This window comes from Lactuca virosa, chromosome 8, assembly GCF_052849685.1.
Source record: "Lactuca virosa cultivar CGN04683 chromosome 8, Lactuca_virosa_CGN04683_v6, whole genome shotgun sequence".
NCBI lineage: Eukaryota > Viridiplantae > Streptophyta > Magnoliopsida > Asterales > Asteraceae > Lactuca > Lactuca virosa.
In genome coordinates, this window is record NC_136433.1 from 67,803,797 (window position 1) to 67,821,451 (window position 17,655).

Genomic DNA, 17,655 nt, shown 5'->3' on the forward strand with positions numbered 1-17,655 from the left:
GATAATTTTTCCGCAAGTTTTAAAATAAAAGAAAATTTTTGATTTTATTTATTTTAAGTATCCTTACAATGGCATTTGTGAGAAATGTTGTTTATATGTTTCCATTGATAGCAATATTGGAAAATGGATTTGATTCTTTCATTTGTGGTAGTGTCATAATTTACCAAACAAGGAAAGATTCTCATCACCCAAGTTTCAGTTGGATAGAAACTTGGAATCATGCAACTTGTATTGTATGGTGAATGAGAATTTTCATCTTTGGGAAATTAAGACAAATTCCTTGTTCACATGTATATATGAGTCAAGTGAAGGACTAAGGGATCGGGTACACTTAGTTGTACGCTGGTCAGGTCCACCACAAAGAACGATAAGACTATTCGTTATGATTTACTAAAGTTTAGTAAATATGGTTATGCTTACAAGTTTAAGTGTAATTCTGAAACATTGGAAAAGTTTCAATGTAAGGCAGAACGGATAAGAAGAATCAAATTAGGAAGAAAGATAAAAGTTTCTCCAATCTGAAAAGATGGGAGAGTACTTGAGTATCTTGTTTTATGATTAACTTAATGATTATGAAACCATGTCACAATTGATCCTCTAAGGACATCTTAGTGCATTTGTATGACTAAGAAGAGGAATCGTTAATTGTCGAAATGGTTAAATCAAAAAGTGAATCATGCTTCGTTCCAAAACAAGTCTTAGATTCATACTCCAAGATCGTAACTTGAGCGACATAATCTTTAGAAGGTTTATAACACTTGTCAAATGTAGAGTAAAATGCTTTCTTACTCTTGTACATTTGAAATTGGTAAGTTGTGATGTTTTTGGATAAAAGAAAGACCAACTAAGACCAATTGTGTGAAGTGTTTGTCTTGATAAGAATCCGCACTAACTCTTGAATATTTGTTTGTCAAGGAATGGTTCTTGACAAGAGAATCTTATATGTCAAGAGGACAGTGGGGGTCTTAAGGATCTTGAAAAGGTTTCAAGAACTAGTCAAGAATAAAATCTGTTTACTATCACTAGCACACGACTTGAGGTTTGTAACCTATCGTGCTGGCATATTCTCGTTTCTGTGCCATTCCAGTTAAAATTTGACTATGCTTGTGAGTTCTATGAGTTCTCAATGGTTTGCATAACAACCTGGAAGCAATGGTAGGCCCTTGTGCTGTCAGGTAACAAGAAATTAAGATTGAACAAGTTCAGTCCATATGAGTTTGGATTTGTCACTAACCTTGTCTTGTGATTATGCTTATGACAAATTTACATGGATAGGAACACATACACCAAAAAAATATAAGTGTCATAAGGTTTCTCTCCGATTCATGAAAATGATGGTGAGGAAACACTTTCACTAAGTAGATTTTAAGTAGATAGCAATTGTGATATTTGCATTTTCAAAGTCGTTAGTGGAGCGTGTATGGTTAACTGGCACACTAACATGGACTTGTGAGAATGGCAAAAGGTCTAAACATTATGATTACGTCATCCCTCTTCAAAATTGTTTAGACACACATGTGAGCTATCTACGGAAAAATGTATGATTTTGATAAAGTCTTATCAAAGCATCTCGTATCAGAAATCTGAACTTTGGTAATGAAAGTCAATAAAGTATTGATTTCTAGAAGTACAACAGATTTCTGGGTACATGTCAAAGCTAGTGGGAGCATAAGTGTTATGCTAGTAAAATAATAATTATTATGCAAGTGGGAGCATAATCAATTATGTTAAGTATTGCAAGTTAGCAATGTTAATTATAGAAAGCAAAAGTTTCAATTCGCTATGAAAAGCTGTTTTGCTATAATTAAGGGAAAGGATTTTATACTTCATTTCAATTCTACAAGCTTAGATTGAGATTTTAATCAACTTTAGTCAAGGATATATACGAATGTTTTGTTTCAATGGTTCAACATAAGGAAATTCTATATATATTGCGTTCTCAAAATTCGACTATGATTACGGCATCCCTCTTCATAGTTCGAATTATGAGAACATGACAAATTAAAAAATATTGTAGCAAAAGACTGGTTAAGTATCATGTCTTTGTGTAAGCCATCATGAATCGTGTCCCATATGCTTCGGGTATAGGATCGATTACATGTGCTATAATATTTATCCATTCTAAAATTTTCCAAATGCCTAGGGCATTAAGAGGGAAAAGGGACTAGAACTGGATATGACTAAAATGATTAAGCAATTGTCGAGGACAATCTGAGGTTTACCAAAGATTGGTAGCTCATGGACAGTTGGAAGTATGGTGTAAATTTTTGGAAAGGACCATATTTACATATTCTGAAAAGAGGCAACTCTTTTTCAAAAGTGATTATCAAAACGGGAATATGGAAATGTCTCCATAGGTGGAAGTTGTTCATAAAATTTGTGTAAGATTAGAAAACTTAATGCAAGAAGGATATTCAAAGGAATGTACTTGGAATTTGAGACTCCGTTTCCATGGAATTGCTCTCCATTGGAATACTTTGTATTGTCTGTTTCCAAGTCTTTGTGACTGTGTGCATAGCCATTACAAGAGGATCATTTCATATAAGTTTAGAATCTGACAGATTTTGGTAAATGGAAAGAATTTGAAATTCTTACATTTATCATAAGGATTTGGGATTGAGAAATGAGCATCGTTGAAATGTTTTTAATTGATCTATTTCACAAAGTAAGGACCGTAGACAAACATAGTGTGCATGCTTGGAGCATGGCATGCCTATTGTTTTTATTCAAGCATTAAGTTGTTTATTCGAAACATTAAACAATGAATAATGAGTAATCAATATGGCTCAAAAGGTTCAGGGCCATCTAGGATTAGTATTATTCTTGTGTTTCATTTTGGATGTTTTGACTTCCCGGATAACTAGGTTATTCAAACCATCCATAGTCGATCATACTTTGGAAGTAGGTATTAAGGCAAGACTGTCATGAATGGGTCTGTAGTTTGTCTAGGTGGCCTAGACATAACTGCAGTATTCATGAGTGCTCCTGGAATAAGATTCGAGTATTGTATTCAACCCACGCTCATCTAATCACTTCATGGATTTTATCACGGGTGATTAATGAGACGATAATATCTTATATTCTTCAAACCTAGACATGTGAGTTGTAACTGCAAGTCGGTTGCACATTGATAATATGAAAACGCTCCGGTAACTCGGTGTTATAAAACATATTGTTGTGTGTGATTTGATAAGTAAGTGCAAGCGAGCATTTGGGACGAAGTTTATCCATTCCTTTTACCCTTGGAGGGATAAAAGCGACATCTGTGGGCCCCTCGATGATTTAGTGATGACAAACGTAAGTGCTCGGCCGGACCTGGACTGATTTGATTTGTTCAATTAGTTAGTCGTCATAAATCAGACATCGGGAAACAACAGATGGATAGAGAGAATGATTATAATCCATTTCTCAGTCCATATGATATCTAGAATGGAGGAATATATGATCCCTTATCTAATGGACACGACATCGACTAGGTCAGAGTTTGACAGCGGCTTTTAAGAGCTACGATTGCTAGTCGGGATTTTGGAGTCATACTTGCAATAATAGTTTTAGACTTATCCAAGTGGGAGACTGTTGGATTAGATGTCTAAGCCCATAACTATTATTGGTATATACTCGACCCGAGAGTAGCATGGTCCATTTGGGTTGCATAACACCAGAACAATTTGTTACGATAGACTTTTGAGAGAAGGTTATTTATGGTTTATTAATATATTATAAGTTATAATATATTAATATGAAATCATATGTTTTAATTAGTATTGATCAAGAATTAATTTGTAATTAATTTAGTGATCAAAAGAGACTAATTAAATCTATGGGGACTAATTACGATAATTAGCTATATTTATATGTGTTGGGCTTATGATCCATGTTGGACCAAGTTTATGTATGGATACATAAATAGTTGGGCCATATGAACCATGGATCATAAAACCCATGGGTATGGATTTGGGTTATACCCATGACCCTTGATTATCCTACATATAAATAGGTTACTCCATAGCCAAAAATGACCACTTCTTTTCTTAGAGAAATATGGAGGTGTTTTGGTGTATGAAGATTCTCTCTCAAGAGCCACCTTTGTCCTAGGTGAGTTGTGATTTCATTTGAGGTGCAACACTTGGGACACTAAGTTCTTAAAGGCCAAAGTCTTTCTAGCAACACCAAATACAACAAGGATTCAAGCTACATCAAAAGGTATGTTATCCTAACTAGCATCTTATATTGTTCATGTCAATTGCATGCTAGTTATATGTTTAATGCCTTGGAAACCATTTGCATGTATAATTAGTGAAAACATAGATCCAAGGTATTTAGGGTTGTATGCGCACCATAGGATGTTGTAGTATACTAAAACCCAACAATAGTTGCCGACGGCAAGAGGGTACCCATAATTTTAACGAGAGAAAGAGAAACATAGAGAGGGTTGCCATAGTTACAAGGGAGAGAAACCGGAGGTAGAATGAGGATGGGCGATGGTGGTGGAAAGGGTCTTCGAAGATGGAGCAGAGGAGGGAGAAAACACGATAGAGATGGAGAAGATGGGGGTTATTCAATTTAGGGTTTTTTTCTTATTTTAAACTAAATTACAAAAATCGCCAATGAAGTTTAGAAAATGTCAAAACTAAGAAAGGGATAGAAAAAGTGGGGCAATTTTGTCATTTTACCTATACTTAACGAAATTGGTTAGACAATAACCGAGAAACAGAGCAAAACTGATACATTTGACAACCATGAAGATCAGTGGTAGTGCTCACATTTTCAAAAATAAGACCAAACTTATAGATAGTTATATACCACAGGTACCACAACTGTAACTTACTAAAAAAAACAAGTCGAGTAAATTACATGAATGGTCCCTATGGTTTTGGGTAATTTGCACGTTTGGTCCCCAACTTATTTTTTTTAACTTGGGAGGTCCATACTATTTGTTTTTGGAGTAAATTACACGAATGGTCCCTATGGTTTGGGGTTATTTACGCGCTTGGTCCCTAACTTAATTTTTTTAACTCGGAAGGTCCCTACTATTTGTTTTTGTTACGCGTTTGGTCCCTTCTGTTTGTTTTTGTTATGCGCTTGGTTCATGTCTTACCTAAAAATACTATTATTTAAATATGGAAAAATGATGGGATAGGTAATGTAAGGTGAGGGGTGGGGTTGGGGTGTGTTTATTTAAATAAATTAAAAAACCAATGGCAAAATAGTCTTTTTAGTTAAGACAGGGACTAATCGTGTAACAAAAACAAACAATAAGGACCTTTCGAGTTAACAAAATAAGTTAGGGACCAAACACGCAAATTACCCTTAACCATATGGACCATCGTGTAATTTACTCTTGTTTTTTTTTATGCGCTTGGTCCCTACTATTAGTTTTTGTCATGCGTTTGGTCTAGTCTTACCTGAAAAGACTATTATTTAAATAGGAAAAAATTGTGGGGTAGGTAAAGTAAAGTGAGGGGGTGGGGTTGGGGATGTGTTTATTTAAATAAATTAAAAAATCAAGGGCAAAATAGTCTTTTTAGGTAAGACAGGGACCAAACATGTAACAAAAACAAACAATAGAGACCTTCCGAGTTAAAAAATAAGTTAAAGATCAAACACGCAAATTATCTAAACTATAGGGACCATTCGTGTAGTTTACTCAAGAATGTAATAAAGCACGCAATTCCCCAATAATTGCTCAGAGACGAGTACTAACGTCACAACAGTTGCAGAGGAGAAGAATCATTTGTTATTAAACTCGGTATCGCGTTGTTTCGCCCATTGCAAATTGTGCAAATACAAACCCATTAATCTTCATTTGCAATATCTCGGTTTCTTCCAAAATTGCGAAAATTGTTCAAAATTTCACCCAAAAGCGCATCCTTGAAGAAAAATTCATCTCAATTTTAAAGTCATGTAATACCACAAACCATATCCATCAAGCTCAAGCTCTGGTAACCACCCATGGGTTTGAGCACAATCGGCATATCACTCCAAGCCTCGTGTCTGCGTGCGCTGAGATAAAAAACATCGCTCATGCACGCCGGGTGTTCGACCAAATTTCCGACCCAAATACTGCGCCATGGAATGCCATGTTCAAAGGGTACATCGGAAACGAGATGTACCTGGATGTAATGATTTTGTTTCGGCGCATGATAAGCATAAATGTGAAGCCTAATTACTTTACGATCCCAATTGTCTTGAAATCTTGCGCAAAGCTATCGGCTTTGAAAGATGGAGAAAGATTGCATTGCTTTGTGGTGAAGGTTGGTTTTAAGTCGAATCCATTTGTTGGGACAACTTTGATTGATATGTATTGTAGTGGGGGCATAATTTCTTCCGCTTATAAGGTTTTCAACGAGATTAGTTTAAGAAATGTAGTCACATGGACATCAATGATTCGAGGGTATATTTCATCTGGGGATATCAATTCTGCAAGACAACTGTTCAATCTGGCACCTGAACGCGATATTGTAATGTGGAACACCATGGTTTCTGGTTATATAGAATCTTGTGATATGAACGCAGCCAGGGAACTATTCAATGTCATTCCAAATCGAGATCTAATGTCATGGAATACCTTACTAAATGGGTATGCAAATAATGGAGATATGAAGGGATGCAAGAACCTGTTCGATGAAATGCCTGAGAGAAATTTCTTTTCCTGGAATGCATTGATTGGTGGATATGCTCACAATAGTCAGTTCATGGAAGTTCTTGACACCTTCAAAACAATGTTAAATGAATCCAATGTTCAACCTAATGATGCAACACTAGCAATTGTTCTATCTGCTTGCTCAAAGCTAGGAGCTCTTGAATTGGGAAAATGGGTACATGTTTATGCACAAAACAATGGGTATAAAGATAACACTTACATTGCAAATAGTTTGATTGACATGTATGCAAAATGTGGTGTGATAACAAATGCAATTGATGTGTTTAGATCAATGAGTAAAAAAGATGTGATTTCATGGAATAGTGTTATAAACGCGTTAGCCATGCATGGCCATGGATCAAACGCCTTGAAAATTTTCAATGAAATGAAGAACTCTAAACAAAAACCAGATGGAATAACATTCATAGGTGTCATATGTGCTTGTTCTCATATGGGATTAGTTAAAGATGGATTTAATCACTTTAACTTCATGATAAATGACTACTTAATTGTCCCACAAATGGAACATTATGGTTGTATGGTTGATTTACTAGCTCGAGCTGGTTTAATTGACGAAGCAATGGAGTTTATTACAAAAATGCCATTGAAACCAGATAATGTAATTTGGACTAACTTATTAAGTGCGTCAAGAATTTATAAAAAAATTGATGTAGCCGAGTTTTGTCTTAAAAGGCTTATTGAGATTGAACCAGATAACCCGTCTAATTATGTGATGTTATCGAATATATACGGAGATGCTAAAAGATGGGATGATTTGGCTAAGTCAAAAGTTGCAATGAGAAACACTGGGGTTAAAAAGTTACCAGGGTGTAGTTTGATTGAGGTTGATGATGGAGTTGTTGAGTTTTATGCTTTTGATGAGAGGCATTTGAAGAGAGAAGAGATATATAGTGCATTGAGAGGGTTGATGAGACTCTCAAAAGTGGAACAAGTTATGGAGTATGAGGTGGGAGAAAATTGAAATTTTGAGTGGTTGAGTTTTGTGTTTTTGTACTATTAAGTTTGTTATTGGCTTAAATTTTAGGTTTTTTGGTTATGTTATTGTTCACTAGAGTCGATTCATGGTGTTTTTCTTATATGTAGCATAAGGGAATTTAAAAATTAAGTCATTCAAGGCCATAACAATATTTATACAATACAAAAAAAAAATATACATTCACAAAAAGTTATTAGAAAACATTCATCATTCACTTTTAACACACAAAAAATAATTTTTTATTTATACATCATTCAAAAGTTAATAAAAAAATATATACAAAAAAAATACACATTTATAGATGAAAATTTACCTATTTTATTGAGACGAATCATCGAACACTTTCAATAATTTCAAATTTTCAAGAACTTTCCACGAATCAACACAAAGCATATACATATACATTTCGATGATCACATCACAAACAACGTAACTTTTGGAATATATATGAGATGTTATCATATTTTAAACATAAAATAAATAGTTTAAGCTAAACCAAAGACATGACTGTTTAAAGTATAAATAGTTACCATTAAAGGTGTCAAAAAAAAATTAGTTGTTCTAGCCCTAATACAACCTTAAAAAACATGTGGCAATAAAAGCGTCTTATAAAAATAGTCGGGTCTCATATGAATTATTTTATATACATTATATATTATAAAATGTAAAAAAATAAATAATAGTATAATACTGCTATATGGTTTACGTTAGATAGCATTAAAATCATTCATATTACTCATTTAAATTGTTTAGAGGTAGAAGCTTGTAAAAGAGACATATGATTTATCTTAGATAGCATTAAAATCATTCATATTACTCAATTATATCGTTTAGAGAGAGAAGTTTGTAAAAGAATATAATTTAAACAACTCAATTTATTTTTAGATTGAACGATTAAAAATCTTTGAAGTCTTATATCTCCTTTGTTCAATGCAAGTAAAGTTGGCTTTGTCTCATATTGGACTATCGTAAAAATAGTCCGGTCTCATATGAATTATTTTATATACATTATATATAATAAGATTTAGAAAATAAATAATATATGGTTTACGTTAGATAGCATAAAAATTAATTTATATTACTCATTTAAATCGTTTAGAGATAGAAGCTTGTAAAAGAGATATGATTTATCTTAGATAGCATTAAAATCATTCATATTATTCATTCAAATCGTTTAGAGATAGAAGCTTGTAAAAGAATATAATTTAAATATATCAATTTATTTTTAGATTGAACGATTAAATATCTTTAAAGTCTTATATCTCATTTGTCAGTAGATCAATGAAAGTAAAGTTGGCTTTGTCTCAAATTGGACTATCGTAACTCGTAAGCGAAAAATACTACACTTGAAAGAATTAATTAATTACTTAATCAAGTAATTAACCATCAAATTTGACTGAAGTATTTGTCTTTGTTCAAGAACCAACAAAACGTATCTAAGGACTTTTCATTTTTTTTTTCATTTAAGTATTCATATAATATAAAATGATTATTAGACTAATAAAGGTTTTTTTCCTTTGATAAAAAATAGTTAAAGTAGGCTCTATCTATTAATTCTACCTTCCTTAGATCCAATCTGATTATCATCTATGCGATTTTATGACTTTCATCTTTGGTTTTGTTACAAAGATAATTTCCACATAAAGAGGCATAAAGCCTTTACGAGAATATATATATATATATATATATATATATATATATATATATATATATATATATATATATAGGTTCAAATGTGGATTGACATCCATTGTTTGGTCGTGTGGACAATGCTATATATATATATATATATATATATATATATATATATATAAAAGACACAGTTGGGCTCAATGTACAACAATGGGCTATCTAAAGAACATAATAAATGGGCTAACTAAAATATAACATAAAAATACATATTACGCCAACAACCCCCTGTAATTTAAAGGGGAGGTCTAGAATAGACGTTCAGACTAGATCTAAAGTCGAGAAATAAAGAAGATGGGAGCAATTTGGTGAAGATGTCGACATATTGAAATGATGAAGGAACATGAAGGACACGAATCTGACCTAATGCAACTTTGTCACGCATAAAGTGTGTAACAATCTCTATGTGTTTGGTGTGTTGGTGTTGAACGAGATTAGCAGATAGTAGGGATGTGCATGGGTCGGTTTTGGACCCAAACCCAACCCAACCCATAAATGGTCGGTTTCTGGTTTTTAAAACCCAATAGGATCGGTTTCTGGTCGGTTCGGTTTCTCGGGTTCTGAGGTCGGTTTGGGCGGTTTTTCGGTTTCTTGGGTTCAACCCATACATTCACGGGTTTTGGGTTTTAACCCATTTCCCATAAATGAAGCAACAAGTTAAATACTTCAAAAAAACACCAAGTTTAAGTTAAATACTTCAAAAAAACATGAGTCTTACAACAAATAGTCTATTACAAGTTACAATCAAAGCCCGAAATAGTCTATTACAACCAAAAAACAATCAAGTATGAGTCGGTTTCTTGGGTTGGATGGGTCGGTTTCTTGGGGCGGTTTGTCGGTTTTAAGTATGGGTCGGTTTCTGGGTAAAAACTAAAACCGAACCCGATTCTTCGGTTTTAAAAAAATTCACACCCTCACCGTCAGTTTTGCTTCGGTTTCGGTTTCGTCGGTTTAGTCGGTTTCTCGGTTTCTTGGTTTGGGTTTGCTCACCCCTAGGAGATAGGTAAATTGCACTAACATTATCATAGAAAACCAGAGTAACAGTGAGAGGAGGATAATATAATTCCCGTAATAAGTTTCGAAGCCAGCTTGTTTCAGCCATCACATTTGCGACTCCGCGATACTCTGCCTCAACACTAGATCTCGAAATAGTGCCCTGTCTTTTAGAAGACCATGACAATAAATTTTGGCCGAGAAAAACACTGTATCCAGAAGTGGAGCGCCTGGAAGTGGGGCAACCAGCCCAATCAGCATCCGAATAGGCAATAAGGCATCGAGCTGGAGAAACATATAATTGTAAACCATGATCCAAAGTACCCTGAATATATCGTAGAATCCGTTTAAGAGCAGCAAAATGGGGCTCTCTGGGGCCACGCATGTAGAGGCAGACTTGTTGAACAACATATGAAATGTCTGGGCGAGTGAATGTCAAGTATTGAAGAGTAACTACAAGACTGCGATATAGAGTCAGATCCTCAACTGTGGGGCCTGTACCATCAAATTTTACTACCAAAAGTCTCGCCGTCGGACCTGCCTTGTCTGCCGTCATCTCTGCCTCCATTCTAACCACCCCTGTTGCCGCCTCATTGATTCTGACCACCACCTCTACTGCTAGAGTTGTGAAATCGAGAATTGGAAGGTCGATTTTGATGCTCTGTTGCGAGGATAGTGGGTGATGAGCCATGATCTTGATGTGAAGCTTGAACTTGGCGTGACTAATCTTTTGCCATGTATCGTTCTTCAAGAGTGAGTATTGATCTTAATTCAAGAAAAAGTGGAAAGAGGTTTCTGATGGAAGATGATGGGGATAACATGGTCATATTTGGAAGATAACCCATTGATAGTATAAATCACCAAATTGCGTTCGGGCACTAGGGCTCCAATATTGGTAAGTAAATTGGATATGGACTTGATATTGGTATAGTATTCCATAATGGTGGAATCACCATTAGTTATGTTATGCAATTCATCATCTAACTCAATGGCCTTGGTTTCTTTGATTTCATGGAATAACTCCTGAATAGAATTCCAAACTTTGATAGCGATGGTGTCGGGTTTGAGGATAGCTTGAAGAACGGGTTGAGAAAGGGTAGCATACAACCATTGTTTGGCAATGTTTCAACAGTCTCCCACTCCCGATCAGTGGTTGTTTTTGATGATGATGACCCATCGAGATTATTATACACTTTGTAATCAATGCAATGGGTTTTCATTAGTTCCTTCCAAGAATCATAATTCAAGCAATCCAAATCAAGAATAAGGGGGACATAGGATTTAATATTAGTGATTCCGTAGATGCGATCAGTGGGGTTGAGTTTGACGCCACCTGATTTGTCGCCTGTTATGAAGAATAAGAAGGAGAGGAGTTGTGAAGAGAGGGCGATCGAGAAGAGTAGTCGTGACTTTGGAGGAAGGAACATTGGAATCGTCTAGGGTTGAAGAGAGAGGCTAGATACCATGTTACAAAGATAATTTCCCCTTGAAGAGGCATAAAGCCTTTACGTGAATATATATATATATATATATATATATATATATATATATATATCAAGGTTGTAAAAATCGCTCGACGTTAACTAGTCGGTGGATTGGAGTGAAGGGATTAATCGGCTAGGCGGAGATTAATCGGGGGATTAATCGGTGACCATTAATTGCTAATTTGTTGAATTTTAAAAAACTAAATACGACTAATATCTTACAAAAATTAGTAAATACCACTAATATGATATCAAACTAGGTTAATATGATTAATATAATACTAATCATATCTCAAATAGTTTCTATTGAGATATAACTTCTTCAAAATGTTAAAATTTTATCGGGCTCTACTGCTACAATTATTGTGTATGCAAGGATTAATCGTTAGGCGCCTTCTAATCGGTCGAGTAGCGCCTAGGGATTAATCGGAGAATAATCGGGGCCTAGTCGGGATTTTTGCAACACTGATATATATATATATATATATATATATATATATGAAAGATAGAATTGGGCTCAATGTACAACAGTGGGCTATCTAAAGAACACAATAAATGGGCTAACTAAAATATAACATACAAATACATATTACGTCTAACAGGTTTGGTAGAGAGTCGAATGCTTTCAATACCTTTTATCATGATCGCAAAAAACATTCGACGTTAGCGATTCGGTGGACTAAAGTTAAAGGATTAGTCTGCTAGACGGGGATTAACTGGGAACCCTAAATAGCTAGTTTCTTGACTTTAAAAAAATTAAATATGATTAATATCATAACAAAGTTCTTGAATACCATTAATATCATAACAAAATAGGTTAATATGATTAATACAACACTAATCATTTATCAAGTAGTTTCTGTTGAGATAAAACTTATTCAAAGTGTTAAAATTCTATTATTGCTACCGCTTCGCGCATTATGTAAGAATAGATTATTCGATAGGCGCCTTCTAGTCTGTCGGGTAACATGTACAGACTAATCAAAGATTAATCGGGACCTAGTCAGAATTTTTAACGATGTGTAACATCCTAAAAATATAGTCCAAAAATTTCGTTTAATTCCATTAGTAAAAACCATAAATACCATCCATCATATAAAAGTCATAAATCGTGTTTCTAAAAAATAACATAATATCTGTCAATGTATCAAAAGCATATGTCAAACATCAGAGTAAATCCTCCCAGGCTAAAAAAACTGTGGCGTGTGCCATGCAGTCATCCCGAGCTCTTTCCTTAATAGTGGAAATACCTGAAACCAAAACTGAAAACTGTAAGCACGAAGCTTAGTGAGTCTCCCCAACTACCACATACCATACACATATCACATAAACATATCTTGGGCCCCACCCCTGCTACATCGGGTCATTGCCCGACATCGGCTTTCCCGACATCGAACCCTATTCGGCATCGGGCCCCGCCCGACATCGGGCCCCGCCCAACATCGAGCACATATTGGAATACATGTGAGCATAATCAAATAATACACATAAACCTAAGCATATATCTGATGGGTTTTATACAAACAATCCTATGTGCGCATGCAACCCTAGAATTGGATCTATGTTTTCACTATTAGTTATACAACATTATGAACACATAATAAAACCCTAATGATGCTTACTATTTTCGAAATTAACCAAAAAGGTTAGATTACATACCTCTTGTTGTTATATTGTAATAACAACTTAAATCTTGAATCTTCTTGTCTTTGAAAGCAAGCACCACAAGTGTAGTGCCTCTAATGGCTCACAAACACCACAAGCAATTGGAGATGATATAGAGAGAGAGGAGAGGTATAAAAATTCGTCCCTAAGAAGCCTTGGGAAGGTATGGACGAATTCATGAGCCAAAGGGGTGTTTATATAGGTGTAGAGATAGGGATTCAGTCCTTATCCTTATCTACTTGCTTGCCCACCAAGCAACCCATAAGATAAGCCTTGAATCCTTATCATGGACAAATTCGAAGGCCTTATCACCTTAAATTCGTCCATCCTATCCTTAGGATAATCCTTACCCTATTTTGTAACTATCACATAATTACAATTCAGCCCCTCTAGTTTAATTAATTACATTTGATCACAAAATTAATTCTTAATTAATTATTGACCAATATTAATTAAACAAATATGATTTCTCCTTTAATATATTATTCTTATAACATATTAATAAATCATAATAACCTCTTTCTCTATTATTTCTCCAGTCAAGTTGCTTTGGTGAAGGCAACCCAAAAGGACCATGCACAATCGGGTCAAGTACTTGACAAATATGGTTACGGGCTTAGACACTAATCCAACAATATCATGAACATTTAAACATTCCTCGAGCCCCGCCCGGCATCAGACTGTAATCCGGAAACATACTAACATTCCTCGGGACCACCCAGGCATCGGACCGAAGTCCAGAAACATAAAAGTACAAACACATGCAAGAATCACGAAGACATCAAGCATACAAGCATTCCTCGGGATCACCCCGACATCGGATCGAAATCCGGAAAAGCATATAAACCTACATCGGGCCCCGCCCGACATCGGACCGTATTCTGGAACTACTACTAACTAAACGGGCCGGCCTTGGTGCGTTAGACCCGTTCCTACTGGAGGAAACTCACCTCGTATGCTAGCTGTGAAATCTCGTGTGAGGAATCTCTGACGACCGCTCCAACGACTCCCCGACTATTAATTTCACAATAACACTTAGTCAAAATCCGATAATCCTTCTTAGGGTAAAATGACCATTTTACCCCTGGTCAAAGTCAAAGTCAAAGTCAATGTCAACTCCCAGTCGAATCAACTCTTCGAGTTACTTCCTAACTCGACGAGTTCCTATACTACTCAGACTCGTGATAAACCGAGTCAACTCATCGAGTCCCTTCACAGACTTGTCGAGTTCTACCTGATACAGAATCGGGACAACTCAACTCAACTCGTCGAGTCCCCCTCTGGACTCGCCGATTTTCCCTGTGTGTTTAGGCTATCTTAATATTAAGCCCCTACACTTCAGATCTAAGCTTCATACTTCACATAAACCCTGAAAATGTCCTTTTAAGGGTAAAGTTTCCAACTTTACCCGTTAATACCTCTTCTTAAAGGGTTTAGCTCAAACCCTAATTCCTTGGGACCTAGAACTTGGTCCTTAAGCCATCCATACACCAAACTAAAGCTTACAACCTCATATCTAAACCCCTAACACTACTTGGGCACGTAAATTTCCCACCTTTCTCTACATACATGACCTTTTGGGCTAAAAAGGCCAATATGACACTCTATGGCTTGCATGGGGGCTCTAATGGCATAAAGTTTGCACCTTTATGTCATATCAGCCCTTCAAGGTCCTAGATCTGGAAGAATGCCCACTTGGGTCGATCATTCTCCAACAACTATCATTCTTGGACCAAAAACCCTCATAAAAGGGACATAATAAGATCTAATGAACTAATAGCCAAGATAGAAACTTGATTACCAGAAAATGTAGCAAATGGTGTGTAGTTTCTAGATCTACTTTTTCCCTCTTGAGCCCTCTATCTTCTTCTTCTTCCACAAGCTTCAAAAGTACACAAATATCACTCCAAATGGCTCACACTCTCAAATAAAGCTCTAGGGTTTCGTGGATTAGGGTTTGGGACATTGAAGCTGGAAATGAGGCCAAAGGGTGTGGGTTAAGGTGCTTAAATAGGGTGCAAAACCCCGACTCGTCGAGTATATAGCTTAAACCCCGCGTCCAAGACTCGTTTCTACTCGACGAGTCTGGGGATCCCAGCTCGTCGAGTAGCTCTATAAAAATGAATAATTTAATGAGTTAAATGCATACCAGGAACCAGGCGGTACACGCTGCCTATTATTGTTTTTTAACAAATTGAATTTATTAAAAGTACATAGATAGAAGCTACAAAACAACAAACATTATATATTAGCTAGAGATTACAATACCAATCTAACCAAAGTATAATAGATCCAGTTACCTTGAAGCTTTTAAAGACCTATTTGATGTTTCGAGTTGATGTCATTTTTCTCCAAAGAATCAAATGCAATGTTACAAGAATATATATATATATATATATATATATATATATATATAAAAGATCATATATAAACCAACAATTATTGTCTAACTTTATAACTTAATGTGAGCAAATCAATTCAAAAATCTGGATAAGGACATTATGATAAATTAATATATTAATTAATTATTGATATTTTAATATAATCTTATAATTATGGAAATTGCATCCTATAATAAGGGTAACTAATCTAATCTGTTTTGACTTATTGGGCACAACCTTCTCATTTCGTTTGAACCAGAACTACGAGAACCCTAGCCGCTCTTCTTCTTCTTCTTCACGATGGGCATCATCACCGCCGTTGAACCACAAAAAATACCATTGAATTCAGGTTACACCTCCCTCTTTTGTGATTCTGGAACAATTATATATTTATTTATTTATTTATTTTGCGATTCTGTAAACCGACTGGGTATATAGTGTGCGATTTTTATAAACCCAAGTGGGTACACGATCTGTGTTTTTGTAAACCCAATTGGGTATTACACTTTTGATTATTTTACATTATGATATGTTGATTTCTTTTGTGAATCTTTAACCCGATTGGATATACATTGCTATTTCACAAATCCAAGTGTGTGCACAGTCTTCGATTTTGTAAACCCAATTGGATATTTCACTTTTGATTCTTTTATATGTTAGATTTCTTTTTTTATGATTCTGTCAGCCCGAGTATGTATACATTGTATGATTTTTTAATACATTTATGTTATCTTTTTATGGATGTTTTTATGATTGAATTGCATTTTGTTGGTAGTATTAAAGACTTTGGTTGATAATGATTCTCCTAATGACATATTATTCTTTCAAGCGATGATTAACTGCAACTGCTACTACTGCTGCAAACACAAATGCTACCAACCACCTATACAGCCATATAATGTACATACTTAGCTTCTCCTCCAAGACTAGGGGTTTGACCAAAAGTCAATGCAAGTCAAAAGTTAAATTCATCAGTCAACGTTGACTCACCATGTCGTGGCCATCCTTGGCCACGTCGTGGTCCCTAAAGGACAAACAGACGATCTAACCCCAGTCACCACGACGTGGCGACCTAATGCCATGTCGTGGGAACTGGGTTCTAAACAACTTAATTGATTAAGTTGTTTTCTTCAACCTCACGAGCTTCAAAGCTCAGATATAACTCAAAACATGATCTAGAAGGATAAAGTTTGTAACTTTACCCATTAAGACCATCCAAAAAGGTCCAAAACTCAAACCCTAGGTTCCACAAGGCATGAACTTAACCATTAAGCACTTATTCCTTTAAGTCCGAAGTCCATCTTTTCCAGAAGTGTTTCTAACACTAAAACCAACATGAAAGTTGGTGTGTTATAGACATGCATGTCCAATGCATGTATTGAACCCATATTAGGTTAAAATGAGATTTTATGACCTAAATCTCATGCATGACTTCAAAATACAACTAAACTTCACATCCAAGCCACTAACTACACCAAATTTCGCAGAGATTCATAAAGTTGAAAACTTTATGAGATCCCACCATTCTAACTAACTAGAACAAGAAGATTATCGGACAAAGCTCAAGATCTAGAATCCTAACATGATAAAAGTTGAGTTTAGGACACTTAAAAAGGTCCATAAGAGTGCCAAGGTAAAGAATGGAAACTTGTTTGTTGGATCCTAGCTCAATAATTCCTACTTCTTCATTCAAAAGCTTCCAAGAGCATTAAAAAGAGCTTCAACAAGGGATGGAAGAGATTAGGGTTTCTTCAAGGCTTGAGGAGACGGATGGAAGCTAAGGATGAGCTAACCCTAACCTCC

At 35.4% G+C, this 17,655-nt stretch overlaps 1 protein-coding gene and 1 pseudogene across 1 annotated transcript; one reads left to right on the top strand and one right to left on the bottom strand.

Moving 5' to 3' along the window:
* The first annotated feature begins 5,935 nt into the window (after positions 1-5,935).
* On the top strand, positions 5,936-7,769 carry LOC145128946 (Tetratricopeptide repeat (TPR)-like superfamily protein). Its single transcript, XM_079063712.1, has one exon. It carries the CDS (start codon positions 6,081-6,083, stop codon positions 7,623-7,625), a length of 1,545 nt encoding a protein of 514 aa, XP_078919838.1. The 5' UTR covers positions 5,936-6,080; the 3' UTR covers positions 7,626-7,769.
* A 2,186-nt stretch (positions 7,770-9,955) lies between these two features.
* On the bottom strand, positions 9,956-11,013 carry LOC145130454 (secreted RxLR effector protein 161 pseudogene; annotated as a pseudogene).
* Positions 11,014-17,655: the final 6,642 nt, after the last annotated feature.

Bases quoted from the DNA above. Each gene is read 5' to 3' on its own strand.
- LOC145128946 (XM_079063712.1), top strand. From the start codon at position 6,081: ATGTTCAAAGGGTACATCGGAAACGAGATGTACCTGGATGTAATGATT.